Source organism: Pholcus phalangioides, unplaced genomic scaffold, assembly GCF_987345545.1.
Source record: "Pholcus phalangioides strain wild (caught in Gottingen) unplaced genomic scaffold, Ppha-v1.0 ptg000042l_1, whole genome shotgun sequence".
Lineage (NCBI taxonomy): Eukaryota > Metazoa > Arthropoda > Arachnida > Araneae > Pholcidae > Pholcus > Pholcus phalangioides.
Window position 1 is genome coordinate 5,838,134 of NW_028301628.1, and position 21,793 is coordinate 5,859,926.

The 21,793-nt window shown below is 39.0% G+C and overlaps 1 protein-coding gene across 2 annotated transcripts in view; it reads left to right on the top strand.

The window, feature by feature from the left end:
* LOC149063909 (roundabout homolog 1-like) overlaps nucleotides 1-21,793 on the top strand; it is a 140,008-nt gene that overhangs the window by 80,109 nt on the left and 38,106 nt on the right. For both annotated transcript variants that reach the window (XM_089255457.1, XM_089255458.1), the window contains exon 2: nucleotides 4,961-5,254. In XM_089255457.1, the coding sequence (XP_089111583.1) occupies nucleotides 4,961-5,254 (294 nt within the window). The remainder of the gene's footprint in view (nucleotides 1-4,960; nucleotides 5,255-21,793) is intronic.

Genomic DNA, 21,793 nt, shown 5'->3' on the forward strand with positions numbered 1-21,793 from the left:
TTCATGAAAATATTTAAATAATAGTCGTTTTAAGTCAGATGTTGTAATTTTTTTTCAAACAAATAGAAAAAAGTAACTTGACATTTCAGGAACCACTCAGTCTACTTTTTGAAAAAAAAACTGCCACCAGTATACTCAAGACAAATCTCTTCGAAAATGAAAATTGATGCCATACGGTAAATTTGGGCTTTTTAACGTGGTAACATTTCACGAACTGCGAGATTTCTGGGACGTTCTAATTTTTTAAAACAAACATGCCTGTGTGTGTTTGACGCCTTTTTCCCCATCAAATACATTTTGATCTATTGTGATTTGTAATAGCAACTCATTTCCCTGCCATTGGTGATTTTTCGACGATGTTAACAATAATTGATAATTTGGCGACAATTTGCACAATTTGCGATGATCCGCGTTTTCCCCGTAATTAGGATCTAGATGTCCTGTGTTTTTCTCGAGGAAATATAGTCAGCCTAGATATGAGCGCTACTCTGTTTTTGTTGCGCGGATTTTCCGGAAATGCAGCCAATTTCGGTCAGATAGGGGGATTTATACAAGGCGTGTATTCGCGTCAAAATTCACTTATAAGGAACGGAATGAAAAACAAAAAACAAAACAAAAATTGTGAAGGGGGAAGAAGAGAAAAGTAATAGTGTTTAGCCTAGGCAATAGGACTAGCCATTATCACTCGTTTTTACGAGGACACTCTTATAGATCCGCCCCGACACAAGTTCTAGTCTCGACACCCATAAGTACGCCCTGATGGTGGGCGACGATAGGCAAAAGTGACTCTTGCTTTGTCTCAATATAAAAAAGAAATATATATATATATATATATATATATATATATATATATATATATATATATATATATATATATATATAATAATAATGATAAAAAAAAATGTCAGCCACAGGCCTCAAACTTTTTTTTTATACATAAGAGTATTAACTCAGCCCTTGAAAAAATTTTTACAAGTACCTACCACTATCAGGGCGTCAACACTGAAGTCGGAAATGTCTTTATGGCGGTTTCTTATAGTGTTTTTTCTTCTTTGAAATGTCTTTTGGAGATTTCTTCATCACCTGCTGCACTTTCCTTTATTTTCTTCTTTTCCTGGAGCTATTTATTGGGATACATCGGTTCCCCCCCCCCCCCCGTCCAATGTGTGATACATCAGGCTTAACCCCACCATTCACATCTTAACCTCTTACTAAAGCTCATATTTTTGAAAAAGTCTTGAAGATGTCTCACTAAACCGAATATTTGAGGCCATTGACAGAAAAGAAAAATTCAGCCACTTTGTAAGGATTTTTTCCGCATTTATTGCTCTTTTTTTTTTTGCCTAGAAACACCATGTTTTTATGAGTTCCATTTCTTTTTTACTTCCCTATGACACTCAAGATGGCAGTGATGGACATTATCTTTTAGGTTTGTTGTAAGCGCGGATTTATACGTACATCGTGTTGCCACAGAAATATTACCTTTTCCCCCCTCTATTTTTGATTTATTATCTGCGATTTTCTACTTCGAAAATGTTTAAATTTCGTAAGTAAAAACGATGATTTCTCGCGTGTCATTAATCATATGAAAACAAATTTTATAGCCATCTTTTTGAGGGAATTGACAAGGACCTAGCCGTGACATCGGGGCAGAACGTGGGCAATGCAGGCATTAAAATGGGCCTAATGATTTGTGTCAATGATGCAATGATGTTTTGTTAGTTCGTTAGTCCGTTTCGAATTGGTGCAATGAAATTCGGGCTATGAAATTAAGGGCACCTTGGGTAATGTCTCACGAGTTCGGACTGTCATATGAGCACCATGGGTCTCCGGTTAGTGTGATAGAGATTTCTGGAGAATTACTCGCCCACTAGGTCACTTACTCTGTCACTCGCTCACTCATTAACATTAACCACTCTGTCACTCACTCACCAACTGCTGCATCATTTACTGACTCACTCACTCGGCCATTCCTCGCTCAATTGGCTCACTGACTCGTGTCGAACTGTTTCTGATGAATTGTTAGTCGGTGAATTTTCCTAGCGCGATGAATTGTCGATAAATTTTCTGGAGGTGAATTGTTGGCTGTGAATTTCCCTTAAACCTCGGAAGTTCGATGTGGAAAATACGTAATGTTACTGTTTCTGAGTTAGTCGCACACACATCCATGCGGTCTGATTTTCTTTTTAAACGACGCTATCTCGTTAAAATGCAAAACTAAGAACAGCTTTGCAAGTATTAGTAACACGAAAGTTTTCTTCTTTGAAAGCTCTCCTCGATTCTTAAGGTATGCGGGATGTTTGATCACGCGGAACCCTGAAAAAGTTGTCACGGAACACAAGTTTGAAACCCACACTGCAGAAATATCGGAAAAGTTGGATGGGGTTAATACACGAGTAGTAAACAGCCGGTTTCTATCATCTTCCATTTCGTCCTCGTTTGGCACCTTACCAGAGAAGTGTCACCCAGGTATTCCAGAGGAACGCGATTTTTCTCTGGCATCTTCCTTTCTTTATGCCCTGACTCCGAACATTTGCCGTCTCTCTCACAGTTGTCGAGGCTTAGCAAAAGAGTAACATCTGACGGTGCAACATCTGTATGTTAGAGTGGAAGATGCGGAGGAAAAAAAAAAAAGAGGATTCCAGCCTTTTCCCACTATTTTCCACGTCTTGCTTGTCATATACAACGATCTTGGGTTGAGATTCTTGTCATCTTTTACCATCCTCTCACACTCCCTCCCATGTTGGATTCATGCCAGAAGCTGTGACGTTGTCACAAATCTTCAACTGCTTTAATTTTTTTTTTCTCACCACTGTTAATCATTATGGAAATATCTGATTTGAAGTCAGAGAAAGAAATAGTCGTATCTTTGCAATGAAATCGAGGATGACCGAAATTTTTAGATAAGGTATACCTGTATGGTTTCCTGTGCCACGTGATGAAGTTTTACATTCGGGGCGTGAATGTGAGCCGGTATCCCTCTTGCAAAAGTTTCACCGCAGAGAACAGACAGACCTTCAACATGATACTTGCCATGGGTTAAGGGATACAGGAAAGAGACGATGGGGGTCACCTCCTCCCTCCTATTCAAAAAGTCTGTATCCGCTTGTGATACTTACATCACATGAAAATACAGATATCTGACACTTTCACTTGCAGTATGGAAGACAGAGGCAGCACTTTTCGAACGCGAAACACGCATTACTTGCATCAAGATATGATATTTTGTCAGTTTTTCTTGACAAAACGGGGCATTTCTGTGTTTAAAAAAAAAGCCAGGGGGAGCAATATTACCGGAAAATACGGGTAATGACAATGAATAAGTCACGTACGTAATAAATATTACTTTGAGCGTTAGGTACAGGAGAATTGAACACAAGTATTGCCTTCATGTGCAGAGCTTCAATTCCAGGAACCCCTTGCGAAAATGCCAATTTTTTTTAATGATATTGAAATTTTTTTTTATCTTGCAGCTTCATAAGTAACAATTTCTGGCAGTCTTCTTGTGTCAGAAATTGTTACTTATGAAGCTGTGATGGCATTTAATGAAGGTGCTCACGGCCTGTCATAAAGTTTACAGGCTGTGGGTTTAATTAAAAGCACGGTGCTTTGTGTGAAAGAGTTGCTGCATGTAGCGATTTCCAGCGTGTGCGACTAGCAGCATACAGGCATTCTGCTGCATTTCTACAAGGAAAAAAATACATCAATTGAAACAGAAAAATAGGAAGAAAAATTAAATTACATATAAATCGCAGGGCTTTTTTAAAAGAGGCAAAGCACAAATTCATCTCCTCAAATGAAATTTCAACTTTAAACGTGTTTTTCCCAAAATATGTTATTTGACCATTGAGCGCATGATATCTTATTAACTAACTTTCAAATGACTGTGAAATTTGATAGGAATGTGCTCCTTTTCTGGATACTTAGAATGAATCTCAATGGGGTTGATAAACTTCAAATTGAAATTTTTTAAATTTTAAAAATTCATTAAAATTGAATTTTTATACTTTCAATTTTTAAAAAATATTTTCAAATGGCTGCTTCATTCTATTAAACAGTTAATTCTGAACGCAAAATAGTTTTTTAAATTAAAAAATATTCATAAATGAAGATTAAGTTAAGTGCACAGCGAGGGTATGTGTTGAAAGTTTTGGCAATATTTTTCTCAATTTCGTTTCAAATTAGAAAAAAATAGAATATATTTTCAAAATTTGAAGCAAGTACAGTTAAGGATAGAAACCTTCAAGATATTTACAAAACTTTGGCAAAAGTAATGCTATTTATAAATGTTAATGGGATTTTGAACAAGTGTGTGTGTTACTTCTGCCCACTTTTCCCATGTTTAAAAGTCATGTGCCCCTTTAAATACGAAAGCAAAAACTTCACCTATCCGAGGTCTTTGCGTTTTCACCGTCGATTAAAAGCAAAGTTCAATAACATTACGTCGGACCGTCAGTGTATCGATGCCATAGTGAATGTATATCGTTACAACTGAGTTTGACTACTTTACCTCACGCTAACTGCGGTCACACATCGCCATACGGCAATTGTCAACCAGTGGAGGTGGGTGGGAATGAAGGCACCATCTATCGGTGGTCACCCCAGGTTCCGTAGGTAAAGAACTTATTCCTAACGTTCTTGCCCGGATTCGAACACGTAGACCATAGTCTTCCAAACTTTTTGTTCCATCGCCCCCTTCATCAGAAATTTTTCCCTCTCATCGCCCCCCCCCCCCAACTCAAGTAAACCCATAGGATCCAATGTTAAATCAGTAGGTTCTATCGCGCACTAGGGGGGATATTGCCCACTTTGGGAAACACTCACGTAGACCTTGACGGTAACCTCCATAGTGGAAGACGAGCATCTTAACACTGCGCCACCTCAGGCGCATACTGAGTTTGGCTGCACTCGATATTTATTTTCAAATCAGTTCTAATATGTTCGTTTTCTCTCTCCATAGGTCAAGCACTCGCACCACGTATAAGAGAGCACCCGTCCGACGTGCTGGTACGCAAGTTCGAACCAGCCACCCTCAACTGCAAGGCGGAGGGTCGCCCGCCGCCGACGATCGAATGGTACCACAATGGCGTCCAAGTGCGCGAGGGCAGTCGGATAATACTCAGCGACGACGGCTCCTTGTTCTTCCTCGAGGTATTGCATAACAAAAGGGATCAGTACACCGGCACGTACTGGTGCTTGGCGACCAATCCACTCGGACAGGCACGGAGCAGGAACGCTACCGTCGAAGTCGCACGTGAGTATTTTACCAATTTTGAATAGCTTATATATTCCTTCCTATACTGAAAAGTCTCTCTCTGGAGAAAGCCAGTACATAAACAATGAGGCTGCTGTTTTCCCCTTTAGGGGAAGGTTTTCTATATGCGGAGAGTTTTCTTCTTCACTCACCAGGGACTATAAAAAATTGTTATCACTTGCATAAGAAAACCCAAATTATTTTTTTTTTTTTGGTTATCATGATTTATTTTATTGCTTAAAAGGGACACGTTGCTCCTATCAAAAAAAGCACAAAAAAATGCCTAAGTCTGTATAGGAATGGTCGTGATTTCTAGAACCTTATGCTATGCCGTATCCTTGGCGTGGAATTTACTGTTCCTTTGCATTTGATAGCTATGCTTTTATTTTTTTCTGTGCGTGTACGTGTTATGATCGTAAAACTTTTTCGGTATTGGCTATACGTAACTGGCAGTTTTTTTTTCTTTTTTGTGCATTGGCTGGAACTATGGGAATTTATTTAAGAGCTTGTTCGGATCTCGTAGATCCCTGATGACGCAGATTTATTTCGGACACGTATTATTTTATTTATTATAATCAAGCTGATAAACACGCTGATGCTGAACTGTTTATTTTATCGGGCAGTATAACCGTTTTATTTTTGATGTTTGTGGTCGGCTTGGTGCACGCAGGTGAATGCTAATCTGTGGTAGATATGTCTTGAGTTATCTTGATGGGAAAGTGCTGGGATCACCTGCAATGATTGGGTCAATGTTGGGAACTCTTTCCCCTTGCTATTTCACAAAATTTTTTTCTAGGTGTAACAGTACTTCTCATCAAAATTCCGCAGAGGAATGTGTACTAGGTGCATGTGCGGTTAAGTGGTAGTATTATCCCTTAATATTTTTCCATGATGTGAGACGGGGTAACACCATCCATAGCAGAAGGCCTCCGCGCAATGCTCGTAACATCAGTGGGGAAGGGCATCTCACCTATAAACTCAAAAAGAGTAAAGATGACGCATGCGTCGGTCTACTGTATCCAGTGGCTATAGGTAAGATTACCTTCTTCAATGGCGTCACGAGCTTCTCGCGGAGGCCTTTTGCTATAGATGGTGTTGGTCGGGGGGGGGGGTGGTCCGGTTTTTCAGGTATGGGTTCAGTATTCATCATCGAATGACTGTCGTTGGTCTGTTTCTTACACTGGAATAATCAAGAAATGTTTGTAGGTATGAAGTGTTCTTCGGCTATCGTTTCGTATATTTATAGCTTGAGACGAACCAATTACACCGCAAAGGCACCTACAAATTCATAAATATACGATGTATGTAATTGCTTAAGAACACAGAACACTTTGGACCTGCAAACATAAAATAATGTCGACCTAGGACGGGGTGGATCTAAGGCGATGTATCGGAGGGGGCATATTGTGTACTAATGGTCACCGCGCTGTCCCGTATTATACTGAAATGAGCTCATTTTCCACATTTTATCAAGATCTTATGAGATGCGATCGCCACCATCGCCCCCCCCCCCACTTCCTCTGTATCCGTGATCGACCCACCTCATACTGACAAAATTGTCCTTCAGCAGAAGTTACTTAACAGAAGCCACACAGCATTCTCTTGAGACATAAAAATATCTTCTGATCATGCTAACGTTTACTGGTCATGTCCACCTAGTGTTGGGGATAGGGCAATGAAGAACTTTTTTCGACGAAGACCCGTCGAACAGAAATCTTATTCAGATATGTGAATAAGCTCTTGATCATACCAATCACACATTTCTCTAACTTGAGTGTTGATGAAACATTGAGGGCGAACTCGTATCAACCAACGGTGGTCTTTCAGCGTCATGCCTCTCATTTCCAAGACCCCGAATATGATTCCTTTCTCTCCCCCCCCCCCCAATATTCATTTGCTTTCAGTCGAACGAATGTGAAACTTTTGTCCCCCCGCGATTCTCTTGCTACGTTTTATCCACAGCTTCCCTGAATAATCTAACGAAGAACCATTTCAAAGTAACAAACCGTCACACATGAATATCGCCAGCTCACCGCGATTACCCTGGCGAAGGTTGGCGGTGCTCGTAAGAGTCAGTGCATACATTTTGAGAACCACTGTTTTAGTCGTATGTATCATCGGGCAATACAACTTCAAAATTAAATTAATAAGACCGTGGGCTATCAAAAATTGATAACCGTTTACCCAACATCTCTTCAGATTTCTAAGCATCTTCTCATGTCAAACTGGTGTTTGAGAACTATTGAAAAGTAACTTATATATATATATATATATACTTATATATACCAACAGCGACCCTTAAACAACAACAACAACAAACCAACTATGACCCCAGCTCTGCCCCCATAAGAGATATAAGCTGGTTATTCAAAAGGATATGGGTCATGGTTGGAAAAAAATCTGAAGATGTGTCTAGCCAGCGAAGCTCCCCAGCTTAAACCCTTGCCTCCTACTCTAAAATGTGACATTACAAGCAAAATATGCACAAAATATGCAATATATTAAGTTACGGTAAATGCGATGCATGTGGTTATTATAGATAATAACCTATTGTTATGCGCGCATATTTACCTAGCATTTTGGTAAGTTCGATAAATTTCCCTAAATTTATCACTTTTACTGACGGTTATGCATAGCGCCCAAGCGTCGTTGTTAAATTCTGAAACATTTCCGTAAATTTATCACTTTTATCTGCAATTATGCATAATACCCAAGCGTCGCGTCGTTGGTAAGCATGATAAATCATACTATATGATAATTCATACATGCATTATATCATTATATCGGGGTACGATTGTAGAATTTGTTATCATTATATCCGGGTCTGACTATATTCATCACACATACCAGACTTATTTGCAAATATTTTTTCATATTTATCAAATTCCCCAATTACACGTGTGGGTTATGCATAATCACAGATAAAGGCAATAAATTTCAAGTATTTATCAAATATACTAACGACACTTGGTTACTGTGCATAATCGAAGGTAAAAGTGATATTATTTTATTATTTATCAAACTTACCAAGACGATTGGTAACTATGCATGATAACCAGTTATTATATGTAATTACCGATTTATTTATCGTAATTTACCTATACACAATATGCTGCAATATGTACACAATATGCTGTAATATATACACAATATGCTGTAATATATACACAATATGCTGTAATATATACACAATATGCTGTAATATATACACAATATGCTGTAATATATACACAATATGCTGTAATATATACACAATATGCAGTACACGATATGACACGATGACATACATTACGTCATGACACACAGCATATACATTATTACTAGAAAACAGAAGCCAGCATTTCTGAGAAACGTCAGAACGAATTCACACTGATGGTGAATGACGCTGCAGCAGAAGCCGAATGTAGTAATTAATGTGCTTGTGTAGTAATGTAGAATGTGCTTGGCGCACATGTGTAGTAATATTGAAGGAGTAATTAAAGGATGAATTGAGTTCACCGAACCCACCAGCCCCCGACTCCCCCAATTTCGACCCTATTTTGACCTGCAAACATCCGATGGTAAAATTTCCTGTTTTTGAAAAATTTACAATCCTCACGAATAACGTATCAATTTTTCAATATCGTAAATGATTCGGTTAAAAAATATATCATGTGCACTGTATTCTAAATGTGAGCGATGTCCGTCTTAAGAATGTTTTGGCAGCTGCATTATAATAAACAAAACTGAAAAGAAGAAGAAACAGATCTAAGTATTTCCAAGTTCTGATGAGTTTAGAAAAGAAAATAAATAGGAGAAAAGAAATAGGAAAAATAAGATCTGGTTTAATTCTATGCATAAAGGAAAAAGTCCATGATTCCTTGGACTCACATTCTCCCAGATGTCCCTTTTCCACCGAGCAAAAAAGAAAATTGTCTACCATAATGCAATTCCAATGACGTTCGCGGGTTAGATCGACGCCATATTCATTTTCGTTTCCAGTTCGCGTGGAATTACGAGGAAAACCTTCCAATAAAGGCTAAGTTTTCCCTTATTTTCTGGTAAAAAAGCCGGAAATGGGAAAAAAACCCAATCAGTTGAGGCCAAATCAAATAATATGTCAAACGCAAATCTCATTCGAGACAAGAAAAAAAAAAAGAATTCCAACTGGGAATTTTCATGTTTTTTCTTTCCATTCCATCTAAGGATTGGATGAATTCCAATCCACCCGTTAATAGCCTTTAGTAGCAGAAGCCAAAGTGGTTTTCCTTTCCAAGAAAACTAGCAGATTGTATTGAAGAGACAGGCATTCTCTCTCTCTGGAAGAGAAAAACGCTCGGAACCTAATTCGTTTTCCATATCCTTTTAGTACATACCACCTAAAAGAATTTCCGTGAAGAGTATTGTGGTGTAACAGCCCACGTAATTTGATAGATCGCTGGTAAACATAACATTCCGCTCTCTCTCTCTCCCCCCAGAATTTTCCATTCCAAGAGAATAAATATTATTAACTTCTGGGGGAGAAGAAAACTGTAATAGTTTTCGATATCGTTTGTTTTTCTCTTGATTCATTTCAGTCATTTTATTTCTACTTTATTTCCAACCGTTATATCACCATTATTCCGGTCTAGATGCTGGAAGAACTGTGTGGATATCAAGAAACAGCCGAGTACTGATGAGAAATTTACGAAGCATTTTCTATGAGCATTCAGTTTTCTTCACCGGGTCTCAGTCTGGCTTCTCCCTCTATCTATTGTGTTTCACAGGCCCTTTCTACCAATAAGATGAAAGCCGGGGGCCCCCTATGCTAACGGAGCTGAACCTTTTGGGTGAGTGTGGGCTACGTCACTGGTTTGAAAACGTGTCGTGGGCCGCTTAATTGATCTGTAAATGAGTCGTGGAATGTGCTCTAGATAGTCACTCAAGTGATCTGTGAGTATGCCGAGGTTAATTAAATGATCTGGGAATGTGCCGCGGGCCACTTAAATCATTTGGAAATGTGTCTCAGCCACCGTGGGCCAACAAACCAAGGGATATCCATGCCACATCACCATATTGTAATATTGGCTTACTTTGGATGCCCCAGGCAATTTATTTATAGATAAAAAAACATTCATTATAAATATTATGTTAATACAACAAGTATAAAATGATACTCTCAGTATGAAAAATCGAGTTCTGCATGAAGAATTTTTGAAATCATAATCTCTCTCTGCGTATACAATCATAAATCGAATACAAAAGCCTGAATCAAATATTTAAATAATAAATAGCATATAAAATCATGTTATCATCATATTAACATCATAAGCGTGTCATGGATCGCTTGAGTGATACGGAACTGTGCAGAAGGTCACTAAAGTAAATATGCCGCGAGTCACACGAGTTTTCTGTAAATGTGTCGCAAGTCAAGTGATATGTAAATGTACCGCTTTGTTCACGTTCACAAAATTATGAGATCGACTGCCGAACCAGATGACTCCGTGGCCATATTTTTGCCGCTGGCCATCGGTTGAGCTCTATGCCAAGAAGATGTAGGTTACGGCGGACACCTTTACAGAACCAGTATGAAAATGCAAATACACTAATTTAATTGTTTTCTCATCCAATTTCATACACATCCTGAAACCAGAAGAGTGGATCCCGGATCCAGATTGCAGTGAATTCCGCATTCCGCTTATAACGTTCCACTCAGAACGCTTTCTCGCTAAGTACAGGTAATTTTCGTGGTCCTCCACGTTAAAGTTATCGGTTTCCTGTTTGAAGCGGTTTCTCACTTACAACGTTTCTTACCAATGGTTATTTGAAAGACGTTGTAAGCGGGATCCACTGAATATACTGATATTACTCTGGCAAAGGTTCCACGGAACATAAATGTTTGTAAATTCTGGTATACATAGAGATAATGGTCACTTTTGTTTGCACAAGACCAGTATAATGCCGTAGAAATCGAACGATTTAAATTGAGGATAAAACCGATTATGAATTTTATCTGATTTATTATTGATTTCAATATGTGATTTAGGACTTTATATTCGAATTAAGATTTAATATGGAATATATAGGATTATATGCTTGATTTCCGATTGTATACGTAGATTTGTGATCTGGCAATTAATTGATTTTATACTTAGATTATGATTTTATAGTTGTTATGACTGTAATGCATATTTTGTAATATATGCTTTTTTATGAATAAATTGCCAGAGTTATCCAGTCCGTGTGGACAATGAGCCGATATAGCCACATGGCGATGTGGCCTGGTATCTTTTGGTTTGACGGTCACTTTTGTTAGGATTCTGATTGGTTGAAATGGTTGCTCAACGTAAAGATGAGAACGCAAATCGGCTCGTTCGATGAAAAATCTCGATTAAAGCGAGACATTCCAACATTCTAAAAACACATTCATACAGATGTTACATTCAATCACTTCAACTTGTGGTGATCATTACGTGGTGAGACAGGCTAGGGCCGTGAGTGGTTCCCACACAGGCACTCACTCATTTGCTTCTTAGCACATTGTTCTTCCCCATTAACCCAATAAAAATATCTTTTCTCTGATTGGATACTAGAAGCCTTTGTGTCTGCCAAAACGGTTGGACCGGGTCTCCAGTCAACGGTTTGAGATGCTGATGATGGTGAGCACGTGCTCATCACACGCCCTTCGGGAGCGGAGATCACGAGATGTGTTTTTAAACGAACCGTTCACCCCAATTAACGGGTTGCGCACGACAGGAAACGCGAACAACTGAACAAACGCACCTGGTGAGCGCGGATACTATCATACCGTATGCATATCGCTACGTATTTATTCAAGTGTCATTCGGCTTGGGTGTTCCACCTCACTTGACTCTTACGAGATTGAAAGTAACCTAAAAACAATATAAAAAAAATGATGAGATTGTTAATAATGCGCATGATTATCTTCGAGATGCGATCCTTTATCATGCTCGTTTGCTTGCCCATGGAAAATTCCAGACCTCTACAAACTCGTAGAACCATCTTATTATTATCAGGAGCGACGCCAATTAACTGAAAACGAGAGAAGCTTGTATAATAGCACCTGAGTTAGAGGTTTTCTTTCCAATAACACGGGTCATGAGACTGTGAAAACACGGGTGGGCCCCCACGTTTATCGCATGTATTTACGTAGATGTCTTTTTATTTGTTGATATTGTTTGCAAATGTGTGTTTTGAGGATGAAGAAGATACTTAGGTGTAATATTCATGAGCTTTTCTGTACTTTTTTTTTTTAACCTTCGCTGAACTTTTGAAAAATAATGTGAATCTCTGTCCTATGGGGGCTTTAGTTCCAATATAAGCCATCGTACTTTCCACCTTCAGAAATGCCTCAGGGAGATGGGTGTTGCGTAATACTAAAAATGCGTAGAGGACGAAGGTTTCGTGTTCCTAAAAATCTTAGAGTGCCAGCTTAATTGAAGAGGTTGGAGCACTAACCCCTCGGTGTGGGACTCTACAATCTTTTTTCTGCGGTCATGTTGAAATTCGACATGGGTAAATAAAATACAAGTCGATTCAACGAAAATTTTTTAAACTTCACTTTTAAATTGGGTTTGATTTGGGATTGGGTTTAAAGGGAAAAAAAACAAAATTTTGTCTCCTCTTTGAGAACCGCAGGTTTTCGTATTTGGAAAAAATCAACCTCCCTCCCTCAGTACTGTTTGAGAGCAGTTTCAAACAGTACATTATGATCAAAAGTAGTTTTAAAATCACGGACTAACCTGAAATGACTTAATTTCCTAATAAACGACGAGAACTTGGTGAAGAAATTCTAAGGTAGACAAAAATGTTTCGCATTAATTCGAGCATGAAGCCTCAATTTCTTAATCTATTCCAATATTTGTTTACATCTAGCGAATAGGTGAATGAAATGAATAAAATATATTTTTGTAATATCAATTAATAAAAAAAAGATTGCCTATAAGTGTGTTGTTGTTGTGTGTGTTTTTTTTATAGTAATAGCATTTGAAAATATTCTATTAATCAGTGGATTAATCGATAAAAATTTTCGATGAATATGTAAAAAAAAAATTTAATCGATTCCCAGCCCCCACTAAAAATGCGTATATGACATGCGTGATCCTAGAAGTTCGTATCTCTAGAAGTGTAAGAAACGGCGTTTCGTATTCCTAAAAACATACTCCAGTGACTTGTTTACTCCCCCCCCCCCCGCATTTTTAATGTGCCGTAGAAGGCTGAAAGAAATTAGTGTTTTGTTTATTTTTCATCACTTTACTCATCTCCCCCCCCCCCATCGCTGAACATTTCCATGCTAGATTTTTTTTTTTGTAAATTTTAATCAATTTGCTTTATTCGAATGTTTTCTTCTTTTTTAAACCATTTTATGCACTAAAAAAATCAGTGATACTCGAAAGGTGGTCCTCAGGTCTCTGCGTGAAGTCGCTTAGATGTCTGCGGAAAATGTTTCAGAAAAAAGCAGCAAAAACATAACAGCGAATGCGATTCTCGGATCCCTCGGTATTTGTCCAAGTACTCTTAACGTACCACGGTTAAAAAACTAAAGAATATTTAAACCAAAAGTCGCATTTCAGGTTTTCGTTGTCAAAGATATAAAATTTATTCCTAATAAAATCAATGATTTTACAAATTTGCAGCTTTGACAAATAGATACTCGATCGTGGTTGTCGATTTTATTTGCGATCTGTACTATTCGAATGAGAAATCCGGAACCCGAACGAGTTTTCTGAATAAGAAAACAATCCATTCAAACAGCTTAATGTATTTTTGAGGCAATTTTATAAGACACTATGGATCAATATAACGTTGTCTCCAGCTTCACTAGCTGAACTCCCGCGGTCGTTCAGCTCTTCCCCGAAATGACACGTGCAATGGCAGAGAAATAATAACAATAATGACCCGTGCGTGCGTTATTGTTGTTGTCGTTGTTACTTTGTTGCATTCCTTTAAGACATAAGAGGTCTTGGAAACTGGTAAAAGGTCTCTCAGTGAGGTCGGCACGAGGAAAAGAAGTAGAAATGACCTCTAACTAACTAACCGCTTAAATAAGTTGATCTTTACTCGAGTTTAGGGTGGACGGGAAAAGGATGGGTCAATCTAAAGCAGAGCAAAGGTCAAAACTCGAATCACGTTCTTGACACCAATTTTCGTAACATACCTGTACATTTCTTCCCGTAAAAATAGAGAAACATATACCCTGTAAATTACCCTGAAAAGGATGTATTTCAGGCTCATCCCGTTTATATTTTTTTTTTACGTGTGATTTCATAATAAATGATATAAACACATACATTTATACAAACTAGATAATCGTGTCATTTTAATGTCTTTATTTACCTTAATTAGCCAAATTGGATGCGCAGTATTTACATATTCTAGCCATCAGTTATAAACTAGGGAGTCACTATATTTTTATCTGAAATGTCAGCTCAAGCCTCTTGCAGGGCCGTCTTAATAGCATCATAGACATAGACCCACCGTGCACAACAATTTTTCTGAGACCTCGTACCTTTCTTAAATGCCTGACTACCGAGTAGCATACTAGGAAATTGCAACCAGATATAACTTTCATGAGCCCCCGTTCCGTGCCCGGGAGGGTCCATGTATTAAGATGGCACTGACATCTTGTATATGGGAGTCTTAAAGTGTAAAGGATGGTCTTTTTACATTAAAGGATGTTTTTTTTTACTTCAATTGGCGTGGTGATATTGGCATAGATCCTCTTCTGATTGAGAAACGTTAATCACATGAGCCACGTTTTCATACTGATTGTAGTGGGTGGCTGCTGTTGCAAGAAGATGGCAAATTTTTAAGAATAAAAATAATGATGCTGGCTATAGTAGCATTGCTGATGAAAATATAGTTCCGGGCTAAATACTCTTGGTTTAAGCAGAGAAGTACGTTGGGAAGGACGTGGGAGTTCCTGGGCTTTCCCACTTCCCCAGACGACCTGTTTGCGTCCTGAAAAATGTTTGTAAATGTTTGCGTCCCAAAAAATGTAAAAGAATTGAAATTTCGAAAGGAAATATCTTCAATGAATTTCTGTTAATTTAAGTTCTTCTTGGAGATAGATAGCTCAAAATTTCTCTGTGGAAGAGTTGTCATGTGTTTCTTCAAAGGTCGATCCGCGTACACCTCTGGGTACAGGGAAATTCCAACTTCCAGACACTTTCGTTCACACCGTTGGTACCGGTCAATAAATGTTACATCGTCTTTTTCACGTGGAAATTGCTGGAAGAGTGTGACCAAATCTCACTGCTCTTCTCGTTACTTTTGGAACTCTGTCAATTGCTATTAATAATTTAATATTATATAATATATATAATTATATACTTCAATATTTTATCACACGCAACTTGATATGATATATCTCATCATATATGATCTATCTTAAATACATTAATAATTTTTATGTCAAAAATTATTTATTTATATGTCAAATACATATTCATTGATGTTTCGTGATAATATTTATCCATTGCTAGTTTTGTCTTTAGAAAGGTAGATGACAGCACCTAAGCTAACACACACACACACGCGCGCGCGCGTGAACAGCCGATTTTCCAGGTTAAAATGGTTGTAAATTACCTCTATGGTAATAGACCAGGACTGTGTTTGAAAAAAAAAGAAAAAAAACTAACCTCGATCGTCATGCACAGCTGCAGATCTTCTACAGTTACCTGACTGCAGAAGCTCGTGACCAGGGGAGTACGCAGGACCGATGTTTGAGCTGAGCGCACAAGGTAACTCTTCTGGAGAAATTTTGAGTTACTAACTTGATAAAGCATTTAAAATTTTTAAAATCGACGGAAATTATTATAGCACACAAAGGTGTTTTATTTCGAGATTTTAACTGTTTTACAAAAAAAATATTTTAGAATACTTTCAATTTTTTATCACCTTGGGGGAAAGGAAAGACACGAGTTCCCCTGTGTACGTCTGCCCGTAACAACCTACCAGCATCTATCTTATTGTGGAACTCCCAGACCATCTCTCCTCCAGACCAACCATGGCCCCCGCTCTGTCCCCCTAGGAGATATAAGCTGGTTTTGTGGAAAAATGGTGGAAAATGCGACATCCAAGACCGGCAAACCACCCGCAGCAGGCCGGACAGCCCAAGCCAACCAACAGCAGGACTCCTTCCACAATTCCCTCATTCACCGTACAAAAAAATGACATTAAATACAAAGATATGGGGGGAACATGGGCAGGTGCACAGACCATCTAGCTGCAGTCCAGACTTCACAAAACTGTTATTCTGGATTAGTTGTGCCATCAATGCAGAAGGTTCTTAGCATTTCGTACCACCGGCCCCTTGTCACAATTTGATGACAGCCGCAGACCCCTTATGATAATAAAATTAAAGCCGTTTACCTCTCAACGGTACAATTCAGTATGCTAGAATATAAACCCAACTTATTTAATTGTTCTCTTATCCAAGCTCGCAGACCCCATGAAATCTCTCCAGTGACCCCCCAAGGGACTCCCAGTTAAAAACCTCTGTAACGTGAGTGTGTATGTTTAACGGTAATCCCTACCATCAGAAGGAGAAGCGCATTAATGAGAGCGCGTTCCATAGCAATTCGCCATTGAAACATTCATTCATGTAATGTCGATTAGCCTAGGAATGTATTCTCGGGAATAAATCCGAAACCTCAGAAATCCGGGTCTGAAAGGATAAAGAAAAGAAATCGAGATTGAAACAGAGCAACTTTTCATGATTCAAGTGCCAAGTTATTCAGAGACTGGCAAGAGGTTATCGTAAATAGAAATCAGCTGTTGGAAGAAACCGCAAATGCGATTTCTCCTCCCTGACGTCAAATCTCGAGTAATAACCGCATGAATATCTGCATATGGATACACATTACGTAATTCAGATGTTATTCTACAGCCAAATGAGTACTGGAAGGTCAAATGGGATGTTATATGATAACGTCTTCAGATCATTACACACATGATCTATCTTTACTGACTAACATTTGGAACGGAACGGATCCTAAAGGTGGAGCAGAGCAGCTCTGTATGCCATCCATTTGGTATTCCGTCAGCTTTTATTGGGTTCCACGAAATCAAACGTTACTGAACCCTTGAAAATATCGGAACCTGGAGGTTTCAAAAGAAAAAGACTTCCTTGTTAGGGGTCATTCAAGTATTACGTCAACATCGATGGGGGGGGGGGGGGGGGTCCGATTTGCTGACTTTTGATGACAAGGGGGGCGAGGAGGTTCGGATGATGTTTACGTCATCAACCATGGTGTAGATTTTTAAACCGCAGGACTGGCGTAAATTTTACGAGACCCCTTTAATGTTAGACAAATATTCAAAATTTGTTAAACTTCCGTGGAACTCCTTCATAACCATCAAGGGTTCCGCGGAACAGCCTCATAACCATCAAGGCTTCCTCGAGAGAGTTTTCACGTTGAAAACCTTTTCTGCTCTACATGTGATGTATTTGTGCGGTCTAAGAATATTTTTGGAGACATGTTGCCGGTCGCACCAGGCAACCGAAAAATGTCTTCTTCAACACCGCTATCTAAAAAGACTCACGGTGCCACTGTAATTTACGCACGTCGTATATCAAATTATGGTCTTGTGCGGCGAGAGTAATTGCCGTCTCCAAATATAAAAATGGTCGTGAGGGAGGCCACAGAAATCCTGGGAATACTAGCAGCTGTCTTTGATTTGCCTGACAGCGTATGTACATTAACTTGTCACACACATTGCCTTTTTATTGATCCTGAGATTGCTTGCTCGCTCGCTCTCCCTGTCCCTGCCTCCGTGATGTCTACGAGACAAAAACAGCCGTGTCTATGGTGGAAAAAAAGCACGATATTTGGTAATAACTTACTGTGTAATATTGTTAGAGGTGACACATTCAATGTCTTTTACGTCGCGTGTGAGAACCACGAGATATTTCAATGGCTTCATAGAAACAAAATTTTCCAGATCGATGTTTCATGTTGTTCGTGTTCTGATACAATCAATTTTCAACGGAAATGTCTCAACATTTTTGCTCTTGCTAAAGTCTTGCATTTATTTCTACATTATAGAAAACTTGAAGAAATTACCATGTTTTAAAAAACGTAAGACGATATCCATGTTAAGGTGGTATATATATCTATTTTCTGCACATCTTAAGACAGTATCCATGCTCAGAAAATATAAGACAATATTCATGCTCAGAAAATATAAGACAATATCCATGCTCAGAAAATATGAGACAATATCCATGCTCAGAAAATATAAGACAATATCCATGCTCAGAAAATATAAAGCAATATCCATGCTCAGAAAATATAAGGCAATATCCATGCTCAGAAAATATAAGACTTGTGGTATCCAGAACCTCCAGAAATGTCGAAATACTAGAAAAGTGGAGACAATAACTATGTTTCAGAAATTTTAAGATAATGCCCATGCTCCAGAAATCTTAAAGAAATGTTCGAGAAATTTCGAAATAATATCTATGGTCTGTTGCAAGTGTTTCGAAAATTTTGGGTTCACAAGAGATTTCTAGGGAGGGTCCAACGGATGCGTTTCAGAAAAGGCAGAAATTAAAGTGTATAAAATAATGGACGCTTACAGCATTGCCTAGGAGGTCTTTGGTGTACTCGGTATTTGTCTGAGAGTCCTCTGATGAGTGCTAATTGAAAAACACTACACTTAATTAACAATTGTGCCTATCTGAGCACAGCCCAGGGGCGTCAGGTACATAGGAACCTCCGCGATAATGAGATTAGATACCATTATTTTCGAGAGTTAAGTATGTAAATTGGTAGGTTACACTATTTCCCGCCAGATAAGAGTGCTCCAGAACATCGCTCTGCACAGAGGCCCTATGATGCTGCTAAGATGGCCCCGGACTGGTGAAACCTTCAGGGTAGATCTTTTTTTTTTTCTCAATGGCTGCTCAAATCCCTTCTACCTGAAACTGATGTGCTTACGACGCTCGTGGCATATTGATGGTAAATTCGATCCTATATCATGTTATAGCCATATTTCGCTTCTCGGGGACCATTTATAATGCAACACAGTTATGAAGAGTCCAAAAATGGCTTAAAATATTTAAATTCTAATGTAATCTCGCATATAACATTTAATTCGCCCAATTCCGCTCAATTCTAATGAATATCCCGGGAAAATATAAATGCATCTCCTCCCCTCTTGAATTTGCACTTCAATTCCTTACGGCTACCAGTTCCAAGTCGAGTGCTTCAAGGATTTCATCCCGGTAGCTTTAGCATAAACAGAGCTTGAAAGAACCATGCTGAATTTTTCCTTTTCTTCTTTAAAGCCCTCCTTGACCCACCTCACATGAGAATAATACTGAAAAGGGAGGGTAGCTTGCAAATATGTATAAAGAGTGTAAAGAACCCTCAGAAAGGTGACCGTTTCCACTATTTTTCTCACAGTTTTCGTTTTCTGGGGGTTTGAGAGCTCTTCAGATTGTATCCGTGAGAAACTGCGCCACGAGAAATTCAGGTTTTCTTTCTTTCTTTCTTTCTTTCTTATAAGGTAGCCTTCGGTTTTTATCTGCATCAACATTAACTCAAGTGATAGTTATTCTTTTGCCATGGCCATTGGGATCACAGAAAATGCTGAGCGAGTTTAGTGTGTCTTAGATGTCGAATCTCGCTGTCATTGTGTCTTCAGATAAAACATTTTGAGTAACTAACATCGAAAAGGAACATTTTAAATTTAAATTCCAAGGAATCGATTAGGGCAGACCGGAGCAGGTTGGCATAGTTTTTACCTCCTGATTTTTACCCCCCCCCCCCCGTAACTCTTACATCAAATCTGACTGATGCTGCGGATAGCGATACACCTTGGCTACAAATGAAACTTAAAAATATCACTTGAAATTATATTCTCATTTCCTCAAATCTGTGTGAAAAATTGTAAAAACTATGCCTGGGGTAAGTTGGCATAGCATGATGATTGATAGGATCTGAGAAATAAACGTAAAAAAAAAAGTTAGTAACCATAAAACTTTTATTTCAATACAAAAATGCAGAAAAAAAAAAGGGTGCGCATGTTCAGCACTCAATATGTTGAAAAGAAAACGAATTTTCAACACCCCTCGCTTCCACTATTGCATCCTGAACAAGATCCTTGCACATTTTTTGGAGGCACAAAAGTCTCCTACGCATTTCCAAGGATACAAACATCCTCGAATTTTAGAGGAACTCCTACCCATTTCTACGGACACACTTACCTCCTACGCCTTTCTAAGGTACACATAACCTCCAACGCATTTCTGAGGTTACGGCCGTCTCTTGAGTATCTCTAGGGGGCAGTCCCGTCTTAACGCATGGACCTACCAGGGTATCTCAAGAGAAGAGGGGTCTCAAAAAAAAAAACAAGTAGTTGAATTTTTCCTGAATAGGCCAGGTAGGGCCTCAGAAAAATCACTTGGTCCGTTGGCCCATGATACTCTCAAGACGACCCTGCTACTGGGCACTCGCATTTCTTCTCTGCATTTCTTGGGGGTGAACCATAGACATAGAATATAAATTCTTATTCTTAGTCTATGGGGTGAACAAATTTCGACGTATTTCTAGGGGGTACGCAAATTTTATAGCCACATTCCAATGATTGAACATTCGTGGGTGCGTACTTTATGATGTGCGTGCAGAGTTGCGAACGTCTCTAGAAATCATGGCCCCCACATGGGGGGGGGGGCTGACAGGGCTCTAGCCCTGGGGCCCGGGATGGTTATCATAATTTTTTTTTTTGCTTTTTCACGCTATAAATTAACTACAGAAGGGGCCCGTTAAAAGTCTGACCGAGGGGCCCACAAAAGATTCCAGCCTAGGGCCCCCACTACAGGATGTGGGGGTCATGCTAGAAATTATTGGTGTACGCAAGGGCGGTCCCCCCACCCTTGAGCGTGGAAATGTGTGAAAAGTTTGCATACTCTATTGTATAGTCTTATAACAAATATTTTTCATGCTTTTCTTATTACTCCACTCGTTTTTTCCACCGTTACTGATTATTTTTCTCATATACCCAATGTTTCCCCCTCACTTATTCTCTGGGTTAAGCGTTACTAAGGATGGGAAAAAAAATTACCTAATTACCTTACCAGAATTTAACATTTTGAACTCAGGCCTGGCCCGTTTCTCGCATGGATAACATTGCACATGCCCAGGGCCCGCACATTTTCACAGCCCCAAAATTGGTTCCTCCTTGTATTTTAAGCACAACCCATGTGCTACCTTCAAGTGCGTACGCCTCTGCCTGAAAGATGACTGCATATAAGGGCTAAAAAATATAGAGGGGGCAACCCATCTTTTCTCTGGGCCGGAACTTATGAGGAAGAGGCCCTAGACCCGGGAACTTTGAAAGGTTGACGACACTGGTATAATCTATCAGTACGTACGTATGCCACCCTCCTTGGTGATTAAAATAAATGGATTTGAAGATGATGATGTGGCGCACAACTTATTATCACCCGGTAGGATTTGTTATCGATCTCGAGATGACGGACGATACTAAAATCTGTTGGCTTTCACCCTGTCCGGTATGAACTGGGAGACCATACACTATTTCTAATTCTAT